At 40.3% G+C, this 24,280-nt stretch overlaps 1 protein-coding gene across 4 annotated transcripts; it reads left to right on the top strand.

The window, feature by feature from the left end:
* Positions 1–1,442: 1,442 nt before the first annotated feature.
* Positions 1,443–24,044, top strand: med25 (mediator complex subunit 25). Of its 4 annotated transcripts, none has more exons than XM_022739530.1 (20): positions 1,443–1,549; positions 2,214–2,363; positions 2,462–2,507; positions 2,609–2,733; positions 2,881–2,979; positions 3,539–3,659; positions 3,791–3,947; positions 5,334–5,458; positions 5,607–5,682; positions 6,032–6,294; positions 8,104–8,205; positions 13,778–13,860; positions 13,959–14,016; positions 14,138–14,245; positions 14,865–15,041; positions 20,550–20,663; positions 20,891–20,962; positions 22,147–22,317; positions 22,431–22,551; positions 23,406–24,044. In XM_022739530.1, the coding sequence occupies exons 2-20, from the start codon at positions 2,218–2,220 to the stop codon at positions 23,507–23,509; spliced, it is 2,268 nt and encodes a 755-aa protein (XP_022595251.1). In that variant the 5' UTR covers positions 1,443–1,549; positions 2,214–2,217; the 3' UTR covers positions 23,510–24,044. The 4 variants fall into 4 exon arrangements, with proteins under 4 accessions (XP_022595251.1, XP_022595250.1, XP_022595249.1 ...); XM_022739529.1 differs by having other exon boundaries at positions 13,775–13,860; positions 20,553–20,663; XM_022739528.1 differs by having other exon boundaries at positions 13,775–13,860; positions 23,406–24,043.
* Positions 24,045–24,280: the final 236 nt, after the last annotated feature.

The following is a 24,280-nucleotide window of genomic DNA, read 5'->3' as shown; positions in this document are numbered from 1 at the left end:
TTGTCTTCATGCAATACCTTTTCATGTGTCATGTAAAGCACTTTGGATTGCCTCGGTACTTAAGTGTGCTATACAAATGAGCTTGCCTTATCATGGTGATAAATCACAAACACGAACTTGTGAAGAAGACTGCTTTTCATTTCTTCGATGCTTAAGCCCAATAAAAGAAGATACTGGATGTCAGGGGTAGGCAAATAGCGGCTTGTGGGCCAAATCTGACCCTTCTGTAAAAATCTTTGCCCCCCTGACAAAAGCAGTGGTGTTCACTTTCATTTATTGTAGATAACGATAGAAATATAACACTCTTTCTACATTAAGAGAGAGAGATGAACCTACAAGATGAAGAAAGATAAATATCAGTCATTCCATTTAAATGAAACAAAATTCAACAGCTTTATCCCATTTGACCATACCAACAAATATTCAATAAAACATTTATGATGCAAGTGTACAATTTGTACACTAAAATGTACAATTTATTTATTCAGTGTCATCCATGCCTTTATCTCTTCTGGCCTGGATTATTGTAACTCCCTATTTTGTTGTTGAAGTGAGTCTGCAATTTCATGATTGCAACTGGTTCAGAACACAGCAGTCAGGCTCTTGACAAACACAAAACGAAGAGAGCTTATCACCCCATTCTGGTCCAACTTCAATGGCTTCCCATACATTTCAGAATTCACTTAAAGATGCTCCAGATTACATTCAAAGCCTTCCATGGCATGGCACCCTCTTATATTTCTGAATTTATAAGAACTGCTCTTAAATATCCCATGGTCAAGGTTCAAAACAAAGGGGGACTGTGCTTTTGCTGTTTTAGCTCCAATGGAATGGCCTCCCTCTCGCTGTCCGGTCAGCTGAGTCTGTACCACTTTTTTAAAAACTTTTAAAGACCCACTTGTAGGCTATTGGCTGGTGTTTTTTATAAGATTGCTATTTATCCCTGTTGGTTTTATCTGCCTTATGGTTTTGTGTGGTTTACAACATTGTTTTGTTTTTTTTGTTTGTTTTTATGACTAATTGAAATTGAAATTGTTTGGAAAAGTGCTATATAAATAAAGTTTATTATCATTATCATTATTATTACTATTACTATTATTATTATTATTATCATCATTGTTGTCGTTAGTGTTGTTGTTGTTGTTATTATTTAGCATTTTAGGCTTACTTCAAGCTCAATCGTAAATGAAATGAACAAAAACATCCCTGCATTTGGACAGCACCTGTAAAACGTTGGCTCCCAGCGAACTGTGCTGAAATGTACTGGCCCTTGGTTGAAACCAGTTGCTGACCTGCTGTGATTAAAGGCTTAAAACTGTGGGTGGCAGCACTCCGCCGCGGAGCGCCATTTCTGTGCAAGAAGAAGACAGGACGAGGAAGTTGGCCAGTACGTCACTGTTTGTGGGCGTGTCGTTTCGTCACTTCCGTTGAAAATACAACAAATGGTTAGGCTAGCTGCTCTGTGTAGTTACTGTCAGTTCAAGCTCATTTTTCCCTATTTTTGTGTTTAACTGATCCCACGACTTCACTTACAGCCGCACACCATCAGGTTGGTCCACATCCTTTTCTAGCTCGATGGTAGCCGGCTAGTTGAGGCTAGTTTAACTGTGTTAGCTTAAGTCGTTCATGGACGTTTACCTACTTTAGCAATCGTTAAATGTAAAGCTCTGTCCAGTTCAGCTGTTGTGGACGTACAGAAAGCTCTTGCTTTCTTTTGCTTGCTTTCTAACTCAACAGCGCACTGAAATACTATTAGGCAGGACTTAATGATTTGTTTTAGTGGTGGGTTAAATGATAACCAGCTAGTATGCTAGTTCCAGTGCTCATGAACTTTAGCTCTCGAAACTTCTTACTTTCTCTTTTGGGATCAATAGAAATGCACAAATTTTAATGTGAAACAAGATGCGGTTAAATTGAAAAAGCCTTATTTACAAGGCTTGAAGCTTTTGTTTCTATAACAAATAGAGAAATGTGATGTTCAAAAAGCCAAGGTGTCTACTCATAAGCAATGTCACACTATTTTTTTTCTCTATCCCAGAGAAGCAGTTTGTCCCTACAGTCAGTATTAATGAGCATTGAGAAGCTTTGATAATGCTGCTTGTGTCTCCCAGTTGTTCGGTTAATTTGGATTGCAGTTAAAAACTTAATGGATTCATGGATTTGCAGGGACGGGGGCTCATTAAATGTAAAATCTGCCCCTTCTCCATGTCCAGATCCATGGTGGCAGGTTCGGCACTAATGGAACCATCCACTAAGCCTGGGAGCAACCAAGTCGCTGATGTGGTGTTTGTCATTGAAGGGACGGCAAACCTTGGACCCTACTTTGAATCTCTAAGGAAAAATTACATACTTCCAGCTATTGAGTAAGGGCACAAAGACGCTCCTTTGCGAAGTTACTGATTATTAATCATGTAGTCTTGCTTAAATGCCTTTGTTTTATATCTGATTTTATTTACCATAGATATTTCAATGGAGGGCCCCCGGCAGAAACAGATTTTGGTGGAGATGTGAGTGTTTTCTCTCTTTTTTTTGTTTCAGAGAGCAATTTCAAAATAAGGCTTTTGTTCATATGGCTAATAAAAATATTCCTGTATTTTGGTATTTCCAGTATGGAGGAACCCAGTATGGTCTTGTGGTGTTCAACACAGTGGACTGTGCTCCTGAGTCATACGTCCAGTGCCACGCACCAACCAGCTCTGCCTTTGAGTTCGTCTCGTGGATCGACAGCATCCAGTAACTTATTATAAATTATTTACTCAATTATTACAAAGGAGACGTTCTCCTGATTTTAATGTTGCCTTTTCTGTTATCATAAGATTTAAAACGGAACAGAAAATATGTCATTTTGAATATTAAATAATCTCCTGTTTTCCCACACAGGTTCATGGGAGGTGGAGCAGAAAGTTGTAGTCTAATTGCAGAGGGGCTGTCTGTGGCCTTGCAGCTCTTTGATGACTTTAAGAAGATGAGGGAGCAAATGTAAGGCAGTCACACTGCTCTCTGATGGAGGGATCATTACTAAATAATGTATTGCTCCGTTAAAAAATATATAACACTTAGCTCATTACATCTTGGATGTGTGTCCTGTTTGGTCACAGTAAAGTAATGAAATCTGTGTGCATGATCATGGAACCTTGTTAATGGACAAAATTATTGTCATCTATTTGCTTGATAACTCCAAAGTACTGGGTCAGTGAGGTGACTCAGTGACACGTTGTCCTATTGTTTAATGTGGACCTGTTGAGTGTCTTCATTGAAGTAGCTGGAAACAGATCTACAGACTGTACTTTTGTTTCTCTAAATGTGAAGCACCAAAACTGAATAGTGAAGCCATTGTGGAAGTGTTTTACCTCTAGTTCCTCTGATGCCCTCCATAAGCTGGCTCCAGTAAACTACAAGTGTGGAAATATCCTCCAAATTCTGTCATGTTATTTAATTTTTTTTAAACAATGCATAATAATATGGTGACTCAGTAGGTGATTTACTATTAGTGATTAAAATCTTAGCCTTTCGCTTTCTCTCTTTCTGCCATCACCAGAGGTCAAACCCACAAGGTGTGTGTGCTGCTGTGTAACTCTCCCCCTTATCTGCTTCCTGCTGTGGAGAGTGTCAGCTACACCGGCTGCACAGCTGACAACTTGGTCAAAATCATCAGAGATGTGAGTTTTTATTTTTCTCCTTTAGGCTCTTGTTTGTATAGTATAGTAGTGTTCTTATTTAGTGTGTTGGATAAAGAACACCATTACTGTTCTTCATTGAATGTATTTTATTTTCATGTTCTTTATTTTAGAAAGGAATTCACTTCTCGGTGGTGGCTCCTCGGAAACTGCCTGCTCTGAGGGCTTTGTTTGAGCGGGCGTCTCCTGTAGGAGGGGTGGTTGAACCCCATCCAGACTACAGTCAGGACCCCTTCCACATGGTCCTAGTCCGTGGCATCTCACTTCCTGGTGAGAAACATTGGTTAAAACCTAGTTTGTGTGAGCAGCCTGTGTGGGATAGAATATGCTTAATATTGTCTGATTGATGTTTTTGACTCTCCAGTCTTAATCATCATCTGTGAATAAGCACAGAGTTTTTTGTGGTTCACAGGTAAAACAGTTCATTCCTTCATTTACACCATTAAGCATAAACACAACGACAACTATATATATTTTAAAATGAGCTAAACCTATTTTAGTCACTTTTTATTTTTTCTTAATTTTTTTCTTTTCTTTTTATTTATTTACTTAATGTACTAACTTTTTTAGGGGGGGTAATATTCTTATCTATTCTATCTAATATATATTATATATATTATATATATATATATTAGGTACCTATATACCTGTCTAATATGCCATAGCTATCATAAAGTTGGTATTTCCCTTTGTTGTTTTCTGAGAAATAACTACTGTAAGGGAATGCAATTTGAGAAAAAAGAGTATTAAAAAGAATCAGTTAGCTTTAAAGTACACGCTACTTATCACACGTCTTTTGATCTAATTCTTTTTTAAATTATGTTATCTTTAAGAGAACTGCAGAGTTGGTTGGGATTAGTTATAGTTATAAGTTATATTATATATTCATAAATAAATCTTTGCTCACAGTACAGCAGACAGAAGCTAAGATGAGAGGAGTATTTAGGAATGATAATACAGTGAAGTACTTGTTCAGGATGAACAATGTGCAGCAGTATATAGAATAGTGTACTTTTATAGTTTCAGCTGTAGCATCTGCATTCTTGTAAGCTTCTTATCTCCAGACACACTTTTGATAGGATGTTACACTACTTTTTTTGCATTCCTTCAGGCAGCGAGTGAAGAGTAAAGCTGGCATTAATGTTGTTTATCTCTTTCCATTCATCTTTTTCTTTTTTTTTTTTTTCGGCCGTGCTTTTCAGTGAGCTACTAAATTGCCCTTTTATTATTTTTTCTCTGCAGTGCCTCCTCTTTCAGCAGTAGATTCTCCTCCAAGCTCCTCTCTATTTATGTTTTTATTTCATTTTGGCCAGTTTCCTATAATCACATCCCTGCTAATTTGGTTTTAAGATACTAGTTGCTAATTTAACGTGTTAATTGCTGCTGGAAATATTAAAAACGTCACGTAATTCTGCTGTAAGATGAAGTCAGTCTTTAGTTTGTGGTAGTTGCAACAGTTGTAAATAAAAACTTTTCTTCCTTATGGCTACCCCTACACTTTTCTTTGAGTAGTTAAGAATTTCTCGATAAATACGTCTCATTCCTCACCTAAAGCGAGGCACTGTTGTCCTCCTACACTGGGGCTTCAGAGCAGTCTCAAGTTTATGTTGCAGGACTGTGTAAAAACTCTAAGCTTCTCCCATTGTCTGTCTCCAGTTTCCTCAGGTGGAGGACCTGGGCCGCTCAAACCTGTCCTCCCTCCTCAGTCATTGCCTGTCACTCAGCCTCTCCCTGGAGCTTCACAGCCCCCTCCACCCATTAACACAACCCACCCTTATCAGGTAATGGGCAAGCAGCCATACAGCATAAGGCTGCCTGGAGACTAATTCCTGCCGCCTGCTTTTGGCTCAGTTTCAGACAGTGGTGTTTATGTTCCTTCCCTAAAACGTTTTACCCAGCATTGTCTTCCTTTAATCTGCTTGCTGACAGAATCCGGCCTCCATGACTGCTGCTCAGGTGGCTGCACAGATGGCCGTGGAGGCAGCCAACGTCCAGAAGAGTCGCTGTGAGTTACCAGTGGACTCTGTGGGCCTTTTGTGAACAATTTATGTTAGCCAAGTTTTAGTTGCAGGGTCTCAGTACTGTGACTGTGTCTGTGCGTTTTACAGTAACGCTTGCTCTCACTTTTTCCAGAAAAGAGTTTTCCTAGGACAGTATCACTGTTCTGATGCTCTCACCTGCAGTGATAGTAATAGGATCTTTGGATCAGTAAAAAATTAACAGTAACCCAAAATAAATCTACAGTCAAGGATAACTTATAGTGTCTCTATCCGTGTAATGGTCATGTTCTTTGTATGTTCTTAAACGTGGCGTCTGTTCAGGTTGTTGTTGTTGTGTTCTCTCTCCACCTCCAGTCCCAGGAATGGTCAATCAAGGTCCCCCGTTCACCAGTCAACCACAAATCCCCTCAGTCCCCGGGGTGAAGCTCAGTCAACCCAGCATATCAACGGTCACTACAGCAACACAGCCTATGATGTCACAGCAACAAGTCCCTCCAAATCAGCAACAGCCAGTCCCGCCCCCAGGACAGCCTACACCCAATCAGCAGCCGCAGCAGCAACCTCAGCAGCAGCCCACAGCAAATCAGCCCACAGCCCCATCAGCACAGCCCAACATGGTAAGATGTGACAATAATCAATACGAAACTAATGAAACTATACTATTGTTATACTACTGTACTATTGTAAAACCAAAATTAAAACCACAGCAACTTAACAGCACGTAACTTGATATGTAGCCTTTGTTATGGGTTCTACTTTTTTTTTTTTCAACTTTCCTGAACCTGAATTTCAGCACTGCTCAGGAGACCAATACTACATCAAAATGCCATGTAGCCTCCAGGCAAAAAATGCTAAGTTGTGAACCCAGGGATCCCAACACAGGACATATGTTTAGATAAACACTGCAAGGAGGTGTGTTTCAATTTACTATGTTAATTTAATGTTCTGATTTAGAATACCTGGCCTGCCTGTTTTGGCTGGCTTGTGGTTTGATTTAAACTTTGCACCATTTCATTGTTGTAAAACACAATGGAAACACGTAGCAGAACCTAAAACCAAAGCCTCAGAGGATAGGGTTACATTATTTAAAGTTTGTCTTAGAACAACAGTCACATACCCATATATACATTAAAACAGTTATTGGTTACTGTAATCATTCCTCCTGTCCATACTGGCCATGAAGCAATTTCTCCCTAACACAATTCCAGTGTAAGAGATGGGGGACTAAACCTGCTGTACCTGTTCTGGACAAAAATGCATTAGAGTTGGACAAATCAAGAGGATATCTGTCTAAATGTCTGTTTAGTGCCAGATCACCTCTGTGTTGCCACAGACAGTGTTTCCTTGCTGACCAGTGGTGGAGGGACAATAACACAAAGAGGGAATTTTATACTTAAAAAGTCAGCAACTTGGAAGATACTGGCAGGATTTGATTGGCTCAGACTGCTGAAACAGGAACATCTGCTATCTTCCAGTTCACTTCCAGGACCATGTTGAATTTTTTTTTTTTGAAAACCTTGTTATCCTTCTCACTTATCCTAGATTAGGTAACTGCATCATATATCTCATCAGCTGAGCTGTTGTCAGTCCACATTTTTAGGTGTCCTGCCAGTGGATCTGATGTCCACACCTAACCCTGGTCATTTGGTAAAATGATTAGTCATGGGTTGTACATGGGCCCTTAGCATCAAAGCAGTATGAGGCATGTTTTAGTTAACTTGTCACTCACTGGGGGAATGTTTGTTAACCTTGTGTTGAATAATGTTTCATTATATTTGTTGTAGTTTCATCATGGTTGACACTCTGTGGAGTTTTCACTGTCCCACGGCACTCAGCCGAAGACTTGATTTACTATTCTCACCCGCTTGTAAACAATATCAATGTTTAAATCATATTGATATTTTCAAATGTAAGTGCCCCTGCTCAATTTAGAAATCAGAGACCCAAGACTTTAATCTGTGATGCTGTATCACCAGCAGCCTAGAGCGGACTTTGCAGACTAACACACTGTGTGAAGTCTAATATCAAAATGAATTTTAAATGTTAGAACCACTATCAGATCAAAACCAGAAGATGTTCCCTTTTCCCTAGAAAATCACTGTGGGTACACTCATTGTTTTTTCTGTTTTCAAATTCAGTCATTAATTCTTCTTCCTGGAAGCAGAACATACTTGTGAGTCTTATTTTAATATAGATGAAACTGTCTAAAATTAGCCAAATCTAATATTTAGTGATGTTCCAGTTTAATCAGCTCTACAGAATTACATATTTCATATTACCAACTTAGTGGGAAACATCATTTAGTCTGTGTTTTCTTTGTTTTTCAAATTGACAAGTGCACTTCTATTTCTGACAGGTAAAGTTTCTGTTCCTAAACTGCACCTGTAGCAACATGTAACCCCCTGCTCTTCCGTTTGCTTTGACAGCCTGGTGTGTCTGGACCTCAAAGCAATGCAAATCCAATTGGACAGCAGCAAGGCGTGGCCAATAAGATTGTTGCATGGACCGGCGTTCTTGAGTGGCAAGAGGTAACACTCAGTAGAGAGTCTGATTTTAAACTGATGTCCTTTTGGGCGAAAAATGACTCCCACTCTGACAGAGTGGTTGGTGCCCTGAAAAGAGAGCTGCAAATTGAAGCTACGTAAGAAACTCTTCAAAACTGAAAGTTTTATTCAGATCATTGCCTACACATTAATTAGAATCCCCAGTCGTAGTACTGACGACTGAATTTCAAGTGCTGTTTTTTCCAAAATGGATAGACCAGCATTTAGGATTAAAACTCAGCTATCGAGTTCAGTGGTTCCCAGCTTCAGTCCTCCAAATTCAGAGGACGCAAGTCGGTTAAATGAATAGTCAATATTGTGGTTAATAGGCTCCTTCAGTTTACTTCAGATGAGAACACTGATATAGTCGCATGTTTGTATGGTAAATATGAGGCCACAGCCAGCTTAGCTTAGCATAGCCTAAAGGATGAAAACAGGCTCTGTCTTCCAGCACCTCTAAAGCTAACTAATTAACACGTCATATCACGTCATTTGTTGAGGTTTCTATGTGTTTTTGAAGTCGTAGTAACAGCAAGTTGTATTCTTATGGGGGTCGTGTCCTGCAGTATTTCTTGGCTAGACGCAATGACACCATGATATGGATGGATATCAGCACTGATCTACAAATTCAATTTCGATTCACAAAGTCTAGAATTGATTCATTTCAATTCCGGTCTTGATGATTCAGTTACATCAGGTGAATACCAATTGTGTGTAAAGCACTTCTCAGACGTTATCCTGGGAATATAAATGTCTACTATATTCAACTAGTGAACAACACTGTTGCTTTCCTTGAATATAAGATTGCATAAAGCACACATTATAGGCTGAATTGTAACCACATTTCCCAGGTATAAAACTGGATTCATTTTCCTCGTCAAATACAAAACTATTTATGTCTTTTTTAGGCACGTGCAAGATTAATAAAAAAAAAACTAAAAAAAACAGCACCACTTACAAGGGCATCATCATTATGCATATTAGTTTTAAGAAAAAAGCTATCCCATACAGATACACATGGACTGTCAGTAGCACTGTAAGTACAGCACATCTACTGTAGTTATCAGTTTGAGCACAGACAGGACAGAAACTGAAAGTCTACTGACTAATTCACATCAAGTAAATTTTTATTTATATATCGCCAAATCACAACAGAAGTTATCTCATGGCACTTTTCACACAGAGCAGGTCTAGATTGTACTCTTTATAATTTTATTTACAGAGACCCAACAATTCCCAACAAGAACAAGTAGCTGGAGATGTTAGGAAGGAATACTTCCTTTTAAGAGGGAATGTGTGAAGAGAGAGAGAGAAAGGTGCACAGCCTGGATGCTCATGTGCTTGACAGAGTAAACAAACAGAGTCAGAGAGATGCAGTGGTTTTCAGAAAGTTTAAAGTAAAATCATCGGCAGGACAACATGGACTATACTGTGTATACTGGGTTTAATTGATTCAATGAGACTGTGGCCGACCCGTCGGTGGTTGAATAGTAACCGGTACAAGTCTGGAATAGTAAAAGAATAAGGTGCTAACTGAAAGTTAAGGTGTTAAGAGATTTAAAAGTTTGGATTTGAAGGCCTGAACGAAGTCAGACAGTCTGATGTCAGCAGGGAGGTTGTTCCAGAGCAGGGGGGCCTGCTAGGAAAAGGCTCTGCAGCCAGCAGATGTCTTTTTAACTCTGGGGACAGACAGGAGCCCTACATTCTGAGAACGCACAGCACGGGATGGAATATAAGGTTTAAGGAGATCAGACAGGTATGAATGAGCAATAAGTTTATATCATTAAAAGCAACTTAAAATGTGATGTGACAGGGATAGGGAGCCAATGAATGGAAGCAAAAATTGGTGTAATGTGGATTCAGTTAAAACGCAGCATTCTGAACCATTTGAAGATTTTTAGTACTAGTACGTGGCGGGCCAGAAAACAAGGAATCAATGCTACAATAATGAAGTCTTGATGAAACAAAGACGTGAAGTAGGATTTCAGCATCTGCCATAGACAGAAAATAATTTTAACTGTGATATATAGGTTGGCTGTTTTAGCTGTCAGACTATGGAAAATTACTTGATCAGCCTGATGTCAAAGTCGGGCTGGGCAAATGACCAGCATCTCATTTTTATCTGAATTTAATAGCTGGAGATTCCGAAAAACATCCAGCTTGGACAGTGGAAATTAATTCCAAGACTAGGAATGATTTGGCCAGGAGGTGAAATATTAAGAGAGGAAAGCAGAGGGCCAAGAACAGAGCCCTGTTGTTCTCCATATTTCACATCAGAATATGTTGACATAGTATTATTCATGTGCGCTGTTTGTGTTGACAAGACATCAGCCTGATATCTCTGTCTCGCAGATGCAATCTCTTCTCACTATGAGATGGTCCACATAACCTGTAATTATTCTCTATATTGTCGTGACTTAGGGCAGGTCATATAACCAGCTATCATTCTACCTTACTTTTCAACTTAAAATAATAATTTTGTGCACATTGTAATAATTCGTTTTTTCAGAAGGTAGACTTCTTACACATCATGCAGCCCTAACTGAACCACTTGAAAGTAACCGATGCAAACACATAATATTTATCATGTGTGTTTAATTAGAAGAGAAAATGTAATGATTGGGATTTTAACAATCGGTATTGATTAATTCAAATAAAAATGACAATTAATCAGAAAATTTCTTTTTCTTTTTTATTCAGCCCTAATCATCAAGTCTATGCTGTTTGTTTGATTTTGTTACCTTAAGACTGCTCTCAGTCTTTATGCTAAGCTGAGCTCAGCAGCTGTTGGCTCCAGCTATATATTTACCAGACTGATAAGAGAGTGGTATCGATCTTCTCACCTTACTCTCAGCAATAAAGTGAATATTTCACGAAACATCGTACTATTGTTGTAGTTGACTTTTCTGGCCGGGTGTTCCAGCTGTAAATCTGCCTGTAGTAGACAGCTGGAATAAAAACTGGCATGACCTGAGAACTGGAGTTGGTAACCACTGCCCTGCCCAACATATTGTGATCATCACCACTGTCTAGGACCTATCATCATGGTAGTACGTCTTAATAACCACCTGTCATTGATTACACTGTGATTAATTGCACATCATTTTACCATCCTGCTGCTATCGGCTTAGCTCAAGGTCAAATCGATTTAGTTTACAGTTGCAGTGCTGAGGCAGGAAAATGGATGTTAATGGCTTTTAAGCGACACTCATGAGGCCTTCAAGTGTTTGTGTTTGGTGAACAGACTCTGATCAATCTCCCCTATCGACTATAATCTCATCCTCCTTCTTCTGTTTGTAAGAATTGTTAAAGTCAGTTAAATGTACAGGAATAAAAGTGAAAACCTCAGGAAACTTGCAAACAACCCGTGGACTGATTAGGAGCATGAAACATTGCTCTTAATTTGTTACTTCCTCTTGTCAGGCTTTCAGCTCTGATTCTTCTCTGGTGTAATCTGTTATGTTGAGAAGAATTACACCACAGACACTAAAACTCATTTAAAGAAATGGTTGTTGATTAAAAGTTCTCACAAAGGATGCCAACTCACTTGGCTGGAGCTTGTTCTGTGTACAGTGTTATCAATATGGTGCGTTCTGTTTTGGCTGAATTTCAATCTGTTAATTCTGGAAAGCTTTTGTCATCTAAAATGTGGGGTAAGTTTCCAGAATGGTTTCGCCAACTTTTTTTTTCCAATTTAAGGTGGATGTGTGTAAACGGGATTGTTCTATCACTGTCCACACACCTGCCTCTCTTTCCCTCTTGCTTTAGCAAGCTCTGGGAATAAATAACCCATTTGTCTGCAGAGAAAGCCTAGCCCAATACATTTGTAATGGGCAGCCCCAGGACTACAGTAGGCCTGACTAAAATGTGATTGATTGATCATTGATCCTTTATTGATGCCCTGGAGATGAAGAGTGCTGGCAGTTTTCCCAGTAGAATTGCTGCATTGATGTGTTTGGAAAGTCGTTTCTTTTTTCTTTGATTCTTGACATTTTGTTAAAGAACAGGTTATCTGTACATTTTTAAAAGTCCATCCATCCATTTATTTTCTAATTGCTTGTCCTGATTGGAGTCGCTGTGGCAGGAAGGTGAACTGGGCAGCCCACACGTCCTTTTCCTCCGCAATATTCTCCAACTGCTCTCAGGCCAGTAAGAAGATGTAATCCCTCAGCATGTCCTGGTGTCCCACACTGGGTTTTGAATCCCATAGCACCTCCAGAAAGGGACAGTTTGGAGGCATCCCTAGCTGAACGCCCTCAACTGAACTTATTTGCTACATAGACAGAGAGACAGCCACTGGTGCTACAGCTGGAATACCTTGACTTTCCTCACTTGGGACAGCTGCTCCTCCTTCACCTAGATTGAGCAATCAAGCTTATACCGGGAGAACCATGATGTCAGACTTGCAGGTGCTGTTTCTCATTCCGACCGCTCCAGCGAACGTTGAATGTCCTAGTCAGACACACCCAAAACAAGGCAATGATATCCACAAATAGCAGAGGTGCCACTCCAATGTCACCAATCCTTAGCAGCACTTTGATATCCTGTCAATAAATATTACAAACAACAGAGAAATAATCTAGAGATTCACTCACTCTCACAACCCTCTCTCCATTGGAAATGTTGAGCTTTGATGTAAAAGTGTGAACACAGCTTTTGCCAGGAATATAGTGGGTACTCATGGATCACAGCACCAACCAACTCACCTCATAATTTTGCAGCAACTCTGCAGTTACAAGCCTTTTCAGATTTAAAAAATACTTATAGATGGAGATAAAAAAAAAAAAAAAACTCATGACCCTTCAGTTACTTGTGAGAGAATAGAATATTGACCACAATGCCTCCTGAATTTGAGGTTTGAAAATTGAAAATCCTTTCCGGCACCTTCACGAAGACTTTTGCAGGGACTGTGAGTGTTGTGCTTCCAAGGTAGGAGGTGCACCATCAAGTCCCTTTTTTAAAGTTAAAAATCTAGTGGTGTGAATCATCATATACCAGGTTCAGACAAATGCACAATATTTTTTTCTGATAAGATAGTCATTGTGTAAGCGATCATAGAGGCATAAATTCTTGTTGTGACTTGGCTGTGAGAAACAACAGAGAACACATTGGTCCCCAACCAAAGGCAGGGGTGTTGTTGTCATAGCTCCATGAACCTTTCCTCTGTTCGACAGTTGCACCTATCAGCGACTACAACGTCATTCCTCTTTCATTACCATGTTTACAATAGAAGACAGTAAAAAATTTTGTTTGTCACGAGGCGTTCGGTGTCGGTCGTTGTCAACCATGATAAACTACACAGGATAAAATGATCAGTTGTTGCGCCTGATGCCCTTTTTCGTTCCCAGTGCCCAACATCTGTCAGGTCGGGCTCTTATCAGGTTTATATCATGAAGTCTGAACCCGGTATTAAAATTATGTGTTGAAAGTAATTCATTTTTTTTTTGCTTTTTTTGCTCCTCTGTGTTTTTCTCACTTCCTAATTTTTATTTCTGTACCCCCCCTACCCCTCCCACCCCTCCCACTCCCCGCTTCCTGTATTAATTCCCTGCAGAAGCCTAAAGCCTCATCTATGGATTCAACCACCAAACTGACACGTTCTCTGCCGTGTCAAGTGCATGTCAACCAAGGAGAAAACCTGTGAGTAGCCAGATAAACACTGTGGGCCTCGTCTGTATTAAGAGGATTTGTTTCAACACACAATTTGACATTGCCATGTTATTTGTGTCTCCAAACAGAAACACAGACCAGTGGCCACAGAAGCTCATCATGCAGCTGATTCCACAGCAGTTACTGGTGAGACCATTTTTTTTATGCTATTGTGTGTGAAAGTGCTGTGCCGACTTCTGTCTCCAGCAGTGATTTTGTTTATGAATGATGCATAACTTAAGTCCTCTCTCGCCTGCTCTCTTTGTAGACAACCTTAGGTCACCTCTTCAGAAACTCCCGAATGGTTCAGTTTCTCTTCACTGACAAAGACGTGGAATCTCTGAAAGGCCTGTATCGCATCATGGCCAATGGTTTTGTAAGTTTTCAAGCACTCTACCTCTCTCTGAGCCTTAAATATGTGCTCCCTCCACGTCCCTAATGTTATACATCATTCAGTGTGACACAATACATTTTCCATGAGTGGCAACTGAGTGCAGGTCCCACCTCTGTCCAGTAGATGGACTGAACATGAAGCTGTGTTGCAGTGTTGCAGGAAAGACTGTAGAGGGGGTTCCAGGCCATACATTTAGCCACTTTCAAGCTAGATAATAGGATTTTAAAGATGCTTTGCCATCAGTTCAGACAAAAAAACTTTAATTGTTTAGTTTTGATTCAGTTGCAGAAGGCTAGCATAATGATAGGGGTTTTGTCAGTGTGGTGCATTGTTAATCAGGTAATACCATTGAGAAATAGCAGAGGCATTAATAGTATTTAGTCCAGCTGAGCTCTGCCACTTTGCCTGAATTTGATTTACGACCCTGGGAAAGCACAGTATGAATTAAGTTAATACCATTTGCATTCAATTTATAAAACCGATATGTTTGATCGCGCAAAGGAGCTCAGGAGTAGGTCATGTCCCCGTGCCGGAGCCCATCCCATAATTACGCCTGTGTCCCATGTCAAGGTCTTAATCTGCCCTGTGACCCTCCCTGCAGGCCGGCTGCGTCCACTTCCCCCACACCACTTCACCCTGTGAAGTGCGGGTGCTGATGCTGCTCTACTCATCCAAGAAGAGAATATTCATGGGCCTCATTCCCAACGACCAGAGCGGCTTCGTCAATGGCATCCGGCAAGTCATCACCAACCACAAGCAGGTCCAGCAGCACAGAGCGGTGAGTGGTGATAGGAGGAGGAAGTGGAGCCGGTGGGAAGAGAGGGAAGGTTTCAGTGTGGGAGAGAATATGTGGAGTCGGAAGACCAAACGGAGGTGATAATGAGGAGGCATTATAGAGGCGCACCGGGGAATTGAGGTGCATTGTTTAAGGCATTAAGGTGCATTGTTATTGACATTTCATTTAGCGAGTCCAGTATCTTCACAGCAGCCACTAACGTCTCTCACTCTAGTAGAGGCTAATGGGGCTAGCATTAGCTAAATTCCTACTGGAACATTAGCTGACTGTTGTACTCCCACCTCATTATCTCTGCTTAAGTGTGGGAAATATAGGTGCAATACATATGAGCTCTTTATTTGTTTCATCCACAACAAAATCATCACCCAAACACAGTGCATTGTGCACTGTTAGATTATTGCTCATGCTGAATATACTATGTTAATGCGCTGTTAGTGCTTGATAGCTTTTAAGCTTTTTTTTTATATATTTTAATTGCAAATAACAGGTTCAAATGACAGCACCTACAGAAATTAAGGATTACATCTGTTTTTTATCATTTTCTCTACCTCATACAAAGCAGTGAAGGATGGATAAACAGACACACCTCTCTGTTTAACGCAATACAGTTCAGCAGCAACAGATACAAAATGATTGAACAGTTGACTCAACACCTCTTTTACACAGTTTGTGTTACCTAATAAACTGACAACCAAGTGTATGTTCTTTGTAACCACTGAACACATCCCAGGGGGTGAAACACTAGAAATGGCACACTTCCTGTGGTAGGAAACCTTTCTACCTTTACTACACTGGGAACTGTTGGCTTGTTGGTCATATTTGGAGCTAAAATGATTGGACTGATTAGTTGAACAACAGAAAATTGATTAGTAGTCATTTTGATTATCAATTAACCATCTATTTTAATTTCATTTTTTAAGCAAAAATGCCAAAATAGTTCCAGCTTCTTAGATGTGAAATGTGTTGGTTTCTTTAGTCCTGTGTGATAGTAAACTGAGAATCTTTAGATTGTCGGTCAGAAAGAACAAGCACTTTAAATATGCCACATAAGATGCTGGAAAATGTTCACAATCGTTCACGATCATTTTTCTTAATTTTCTGACATTCATAAACCAAACATCTAAAAAATAGTCCTATTACTCAATAATGAACATAATGGTTAGTTGCAGCCATAGTCCTATTACACCTGTCTTGTTTCACAATACCCATGCAGTGTAATGTCATCACAGCAGTTAAAGAATATATTCATATTCATTCTTGTGTATATCAACAACAACAGCTTCATCAAATCAGAGTATTCACACTAGTTTCTCCGTCACCTTTGCTATAATTTGATAATTATTATTATTTGAAAAAAGTTGTGAGATTTCAGCTTTAAACAAAGCAAAGTTCTGGTGGATGCTAATTTTCCAGATGTTAACATTACATTAGTGATGGAGTGGCGGCAGTGTGTGCAGTGGTGTGTGCCAGTCTTTAAGGACAGAATAAGGAAATCTAGGGACAAGTCCCCTCCTTCTCGCCCCGGTGAACCATGTGGACCAGCTCTTGTTGCAGAGTTCATTACAGGTTACAAATGCTGCTGCCTTGTCCACATGACATAGAAATTTCCCTTTCCCTCACTGCTCATCTTCATCCCCGGAGACAGGGTGATTTAAAATGTGTCCTCTGGATTAGCTGTCTTTTCCATCACTGGGTTCCACTCAAGCTTATTGCATCCAGTGAGGAGAGGTTCTGCACAGTTGTGAAACAATGCAGCATCCAGTCCAAGAGAAAGCAGCATGCCTCCATTTAAAAATGAAGCCTGTTGTCAGGTTTACATGAGTTGGACGACACTTCTCCTTGCAGCCTGCTCTCATCAGTGGTGATAGCACTTGTTTACTCTACCTGCTAATTTTATGTCGCTGCAAAAGTGCATCAACCCTATATGTAACTTGGAATCATGTGTATATGAACATCAGGGCATTTAGAGGAGGGAGAAGACATGAAATTATAATGAAGATTTTTTCTCCTACCTCTTGTGTATCATCACATATTCAGTGCTGCATTGCTAATAGGGAAGCGCTACAGCAATCTTAACGTAATTAAAATTTCAATTTGGACCAGTAGTTAAGGTTTCCCTGTGCAAAGCCCTGGAGTGGCATTCTTCGGGAACGAGATTGTAGTTTGTTCTGTTCACGGCAAGACAGAATTGAATATTTTTCCCTGAAATGAGGATATAGGCTCTAAATCTTGATACAGGATTTTAGCGGTTACTGGGTTAAAGACAGGAGATAAATCATAGATGGTAGAAGAGAGAAAGAGGCAGCTGTTTTGTTACTTCCCTCAAAAGACCTAAACCTGTGTCTTGCACTCTTATTTTGGTCAGAAAACACACCATGCATTAGCACAATCCCTGGGTGAATTGTTCAGATTCAACAAGATGGATGAATGAAGCTGTCTTTCTTTTTTTTCATCACGTTTTTCTTTGCTGGTTTAGAGGAGGGATGAAAAACCCTGTATTTGTCCTTGTCTCAGTGAGGAAACACAAGCCTCCACAGCAAGGTTCGGCAATAATACCTGTGTCCCGCAGTATTTGAAAAATAGCAATGTGTCTGTTTCATTACCATCATGAAAATATTCTGCTGTGCAATGTGTGCATATATAGGCCATAAAAGGCTGTTATAGTGTTTGTCCAGCACCATGTGTATGTGTGGATAAGGATGCTATGAAAGTGATGACAAAAGTTTTTGTAAGGCGACCATACTGACATGTCACATGACAGTTTTGTGCTCTGTGGACCCCGAATGACAGGCACACAGAGGGCCGGTAAAGAGATGGAGAGGGACATTAAAATGTATGCGTGTGTGTGTGTGTGTGTGTGTGTGTGTGTGTGTGTGTGTGTGTGTGAGCCACGCACAACTCCACAGTGAAGCTACGGCAGACAACACAGCATTAAACATCTTTTATGTTATTTTGAGAAGTGTAAATATATTTTCAGTTCATTATGAAACTGTGGTGGGACCAATTAAAGTGGCGGACCGCCATCTAGGTAATTAATAGGAAACACTGAATGAACATAAAGACACGTTAAGAATGTTCATGTAACGTAAGATGGAAAATCACAGGTGAAGTCTACGGCAGGAAATAGTGTAGCAGTGAGTAGCGGCTCCCTCAAAGCCTTACACTGTGATTTTTTTAATCAGCTGCTAATCAGCCAGTAATACTGTAAACTGCAGGAAAATTTGGGGAAGGTTTAATAGTGGCCAACTCTACTCCACAGCACCTGCAGAGCTAACTCAGCAGCTCTGCTGACAGTATCAAATCTGGCCTTTTTTAAAGCAGTTGTCAATAGTCTCATGTTGCGATTTTCTGTCTTTTCTGATTCCTTCCTTTTAAGGACATAACTGTGCAAATAAAATGTGAATTTTGTGTATATATTTTCAGGGAGAGGTGTAAGAGTTGGAATATAAATCTGAATAATCCAAACCTATATATAGTTGTTTCCAGAATCTGTTGGCAGGTAAAGCAACAGGCTGCCTCCTCTCTTCTTACTTAGCCTTTAACTGCGGATTGATAATGTATATGACTTTCCACACACCAGACTGCCGACGGCTTTAGTCATCAATCTTCAGTTTGTTTTAAACCGTGAAATCCAGAATAGCAAACACCTCAGCAGGAGGTGCTTGAAGTTAAATCTCCACTGGTGTATCATCATCTTCCATGTTTGTTTTTGCTTTCCTTCTGCAAACTGTTGAACAAAGGAAGTGGATATGCAGACTCAGCCTGACACTCAATGCTGTTAACACAGTAAACATCAATTACATGCTGCAAATATGTTGACTGTAAACATAGATTATGGATTCAGTATAAATATCTGAATTTGTAGGATTTATTCATTTATTTGGACTGAAGTGCTGCTCACAGGTTTGATGATTCAGCTTTTTAAAATAAAATACATTGGTCCTCTGCAAGGAGCGATTGGCAACCATATGACTGTTTACATATTTTATCCCTACAATAAGGCATGTCCTTATCATTTAGCCTACAATTTCAGTAATTGTGGGTGTGTGGCTCTTATTTCTTGTACACTTAAACATGGAGCAACACCTCCACTACAATATTATAAGTTATAACTACTTTTAAATGAATTTGACTTTCAATATTACTCTGCCCTAATGACTTAAAAAATAGATAATGACAAATTGAATGTGGTTTTAGTCATTTAGTGTCAATGCATCTTAATTTATAAGTTAATACACTCACCAGATACTGCTCTTTGTTTCCATCTGGAGCTTAAAAAAAAGCCACTTCCCAGCTTACATTTTAACAGTAGAAGGACAGGTCAAACAGGATGACCCCTCACTCCCAAGTCCAACTGAACTGAGGTGACGCTCAGGGATTCAGACCGCCAAAAGACAATCCAAGCATCTTTGATCGTTACAAGTGTGAGAATGCCTGTCTCTGGCTCAAATGTAGTTAAACAATTCTTCATGCATGTTCAGATCATCTGTCACGCTCATGATTCTGCCCTCCCCTCGCGCTCCAATCTAATTCTGCTCTTTCAAATCTGTAGCTGCGCCCTCTCAAATGTTGACTCGCAGACTGAACGGCGCTTGAATTTGTTTTGTGCTCTCTCAAATCTTTTACTGTTGTCGATATACTTCCAGAGTGTTTTAGTTCTGAGTCGCAGCAGAGGGACAGTAACACAAAGTGAGACTTTGGTACTAAAAAGACTTTTGTAGATACCCAGTTGATTACTTTGTCTTACTTCTGTTTGTGGTATAATCATTTTTATTGTTTCGAAAACAGTTGGTATAATTTGGGGGATGAAGTCAGTGCTGTCAGTGAGTTAGCTTGCAGCTGCAACTTGAGGCCCATTTTTCTTCAGTGTTTATTTTTTTACACTTTGCCAAATTAGTTATTAGCTGCTGTGATGAACGTCAGAGATGTGTTAACCTCACAAAGTGTAAGTTACACTGAATCTAAAAAGTAGTGTATTATACCCGTATGTATAGATCTGACTGAGTTTTAACTCCAAGAAGGAGTGTGATTTTTGGCACGCACAATAAGACAACTGCTGACCGTGTTGATTAGCAGGCCAGGTCAGTGGGCCAAACTACCTACCTTCCTGTTGTTTTTAGAAACATGTTTTATCCACCTCATACAGTGTCATCTCTGTGCCGAGGCTTACAGTTTAAAAAACCTGTTTAACCAAAGATCTGCTCTGTTTTAACAATGCTTCATTTATTTTACGGCGCATTTTGTTACTGTGCATCTCCGTGTGTTTGAATGTTTATGGATGTGTAACACTCCCCCGCCTTTGAGTAGTGTTGTGGACACTAAGAGCAAAGTGGTTTGCCACAGTCACCTAAAACTATTTTTGCTGGGCATATTTGAAACATTAATGAGTATAGAAGTGAGGCAGAGTAGTGTGCATACTGAGTTGATAGATAAAGGTGATAAAATGTTGTGTACTCACTGCTGTTTCTCATGCTCTCTGTTTCAATGCAGCAGCTGGGCGGTGCAGGGGGTCCAATGCAACCTGGTCAGGTCCCCCCCAACCAGAACTTCCTTAACAGGCCCCCTGGTCCCATTCCTGTCTCCCACGGAAACGTCCAGCAGCAGGTAAATAACCCCGCTCTGTGCTGGCATGTCTGCCTGTGTTTCCACATCAGTTTCCCTCTCTCGCTGCCTGTTGTTGACACCTTTTACTGCCGCGATGCCTGCTGACTTCTGCATGCCTTACTGGTAACAATCTCCTCCGCTGTCCTCCTCTGTTTTTTTTTTTTTGTTTTTTTTTTCCACACTTCCACCCCCCTCCCCTCCTTCTCTCTGATCTGTCCTGTGTCCAGTCTGTGGTGGTGGGCATGCCCCCTGTTAGTCAGGTTTCTATGATGGAGGAGCAGCAGAGGCAGAGCAACATGGTGAGACCCACAGTAGCAACATGTGGTCAGGGTGTCCACAGGTACTTTAAAGTCATACATTTAGTTGTTATAGGTTTCTGCTATGCATTGACAGGTTTCACTGAACTACACAGATTAGCACATCACAGATTTATCAATACGACACTGTCGTTATGTTGCCCATTTACAGTGTCAGAAATGACCAGAAATAAGGAGCAAGCTGCTTTGTTTTTCTTTATTTTAAATGTTAAAATCAATTCCAGTCTTTCTTGTGGACATACTGTATATCTTTTGAAACACATACTCTAACACATTAAAATCACAACACAGTGTCATTCATCTCGCTGCTCAACATCAGGCAGGTCCACAGCTAATTTCCTGTCAGCATGTGTTGACTTTACAGCTCCCTGTTGAATGCTCCTCTTGCAGCATGCCACTGGTGCAAAAAAAACAAAAAACAAAACACTGATAAACATGCATGCATAAGTTTGTGTATCTTTTTGAATAGGAAGTGTTTGTATTGAGCATGAGGTGACGGGCACCACAAAACCAACAGGAAGGACAGACCTGGTCGAGACATGATGGTTGACATCATACAACTGCTGTCTGCCCTGTTTGTCCTCAAAGGCTATGTTACTGCCATCTAACAGGTGGTAGACATTAGTTTCACTAATATCAGCCTTAAGCTGGTAAATACTCCTATTTTCAACATGTGAGTCATTTTTTTTATTATCACTTCCACAAGTGCCCACCTAGATGCAGCCACCGGTTCACATTCTTGATTGTGGCTGATACATCAGTGACGTTAAAGTCACTGTATGTGTGAAAAATCCATCATGTGTAACCAAAATCTACAGATTTTTTTTAACAACTCATTCATTGCATTCGTGTATGGCATGAAATTTGCTCCATCTCCCATTCACTCCTGTTGAAGCATACACAGTGGTCAAGGTGATCTCTATTCAACTTTGACCAAGCGGTAATTCTTGGACAGCCAATAGAAACACATCTGCACGCTGTTTGTAAATGTAGATTTTATTATTCAGCTGAGTCTTTCATCACCATGTCACACTACTAGATTACAAATATAGCAATGCTCTACACTGTACAGGTAGTGAACGCTTTGATCAATACGTTGGGTGAAATGTAATGTGACCAAACCTCACAGCTGGTTAAACTGTGCATTCCCCTGTGCATTCCCTCAGATGACAATGAGAGCAGCCGGACCGTCCAACCAACAGCCGCCGGTCAGCGGCGCTCCCCCCAACCAGGTCGCACAGAGTGGACAAGCCCAGCCTCAGGGTCCCATACTGCGACTCTCAAACCCAGTAGCCAATCCACAGCTTCGCAGTCTCCTACTCAGCCAGCAGCAGCCAGTAAGAGAGCAACAAATGGCCGTTTGACTGAATCACCCTGTAGTAAATGTCTCATTGATTATCAAGTGACTGTAATTACTCTGTTTTTCTCTTCTGTCTCTGTGTCCTCGCAGCAGGGAGGGGTGTCTCACATGACAGGCATGATGTCTCACCAGGGTTTAGGGCAGCAGTTGGTCCATTCAGCACCAGGAGGGGGGGCTCAAATGCAGGGCCAGTGGAGGCAGCCCTTGGGAGGTCAGCAAGCACCCCCACAGATGTGGAAAGATTTATGACTCAAGTAGACATGAAATTTCAGAATACAGGTCTAAAAATGTACCTGAAGGACAAAAAGGTTGATATCTAAACAGATATAAAAACTTAACAACATCGACAGCATCAGGCATCCAAAGTTAAATATAGAAAAGTTCTAATCCTATTTATTGCAATGCATGTCAACTTTACATCATATTTTCCAAAGCACACATATATTCATTTATTTATGTTACCAGTTTTAAATATGTGTTTTCCAATTCCACATGCAGGTGTCTGTATAACAGACATCACCCTACAGAGACTTGCTTGAGTTAGATATTCCATCCCAGAGTGCACGCTGCCCAAAATTTTTCAAATTCAATTCGTCAATTATTTTTGTGCACATTGATTTGAAAAAGTTTGCAGAACTTCTGGTACATTTATGTATTGATCTCCGAGGCTCCAACTTTGAAGATTTCCACCACTGAAAAATTAATTTCCTTTTCATAGCCAGAATATGGTTCCATTCAGACAAACACCAGGTGCACTGAAGATGAGTTACGACCAACGCGAGTGCAGATTGTTTTTCTCAGGCCTCTTGTCAGTCATTGGTCACTCTTTGTGATTTGACAGGTTATTTGTACTTAATTTCCTCAAAAAACTATTTAAATACTTTAATATAAGAATCTCCTTTCACCTTGCTCTCTTCAGCAATCAGTGTTTACCATCTTGCTTGAAGTCTCTTTGACCTTTTGCATTAGTTTCATCCCTGAAATCGTAAAGAGAATCCCTCTAATAAATCTCTCTTCCTCTCTTTAACTCTTCAACTCCCCACCCCCTCCCAAACCTGTGTCCAGGTCAGATGCTGATGTCTGGAGGTCAGAGAGGAGCTGTGCCTCAGCCCGGGATGCCCCAGGTCTCCAGTGTCATGGAGGATGAAATCCTCATGGACCTTATCTAACTGAGCATTGTGGACTCAAGAACAGGGTTTTTAGTTGAATCTCTGCAGCTATTTTCCCAGTTTGGACACATACATCCCCTCTGTTGCTTTACTGCTACAAATGTTCAACATAATTAAGGAGCGAATCATGAGTAGTTTCTTCTGGATTTTTTTTTTTTTTTTTACCGGACTGAGCAGCTGAAGTTAATTAGGGGCAGACAATGCGAGCATTAGTTTTTCATGTAAATGGTCAAACCGGCAGCACGCTAATCCTTCATGCTACACCCTGGATGCAGCCAAACCAGTGGAAACAGTCAGTTATGTTGTGCTTCTGGAAACTCTACTCATCTATAATTTTTACATTTTATCATTTAAAACTGAAATGGTTTTTTTACCTTTTAAATTCAGATTTTTCTTTTTTCTGTTAGATTTTTTTTTTATTATTGATAAAGTTGTTTAGGGAGGATTCAATAAAATGAAGCGTAGACAACTGAAGAAGTTGTTTCTCATTGTGAGGAGGTTTTTCTGTTCATACATGGTGATGTTGTGCATTTGATATACAGCCAGAGTCGTCGTCCCCCCCCCTGTGTGAATGCAGCATGGACCCTGAAGGTGAGAGAGAGACTGGAATAGACACAGTAATAGATAGTTCAGTGTCTTTTTCTGCCAAATAGTGTCACAGTGTTAATTTTAACTACTCCAATATGTCGTGGAACCATAGAGAGTCCCCCTTGTGCCAAGTAGTCCTACCAGATGGCATCAGTTGGCCATGTTTCCTTTGGCATAACATAC

Source organism: Seriola dumerili, unplaced genomic scaffold (genome assembly GCF_002260705.1).
Source record: "Seriola dumerili isolate Sdu_G_001 unplaced genomic scaffold, Sdu_1.0 BDQW01000044.1, whole genome shotgun sequence".
Classification (NCBI taxonomy): domain Eukaryota; kingdom Metazoa; phylum Chordata; class Actinopteri; order Carangiformes; family Carangidae; genus Seriola; species Seriola dumerili.
Note: the sequence above shows the minus strand (reverse complement) of the source record. Positions and strands in the feature narration are given on the sequence as shown.

Excerpts from the sequence above, each read along its gene's own strand:
- med25 (XM_022739528.1), top strand. The coding sequence starts at position 2,218 with ATGGTGGCAGGTTCGGCACTAATGGAACCATCCACTAAGCCTGGGAGC. Across the intron at positions 2,508-2,608 it reads AAACAGATTTTGGTGGAGAT|TATGGAGGAACCCAGTATGG; the intron begins GTGAGTGTTTTC and ends TGGTATTTCCAG. Across the intron at positions 8,206-13,774 it reads GCGTTCTTGAGTGGCAAGAG|AAGCCTAAAGCCTCATCTAT; the intron begins GTAACACTCAGT and ends AATTCCCTGCAG.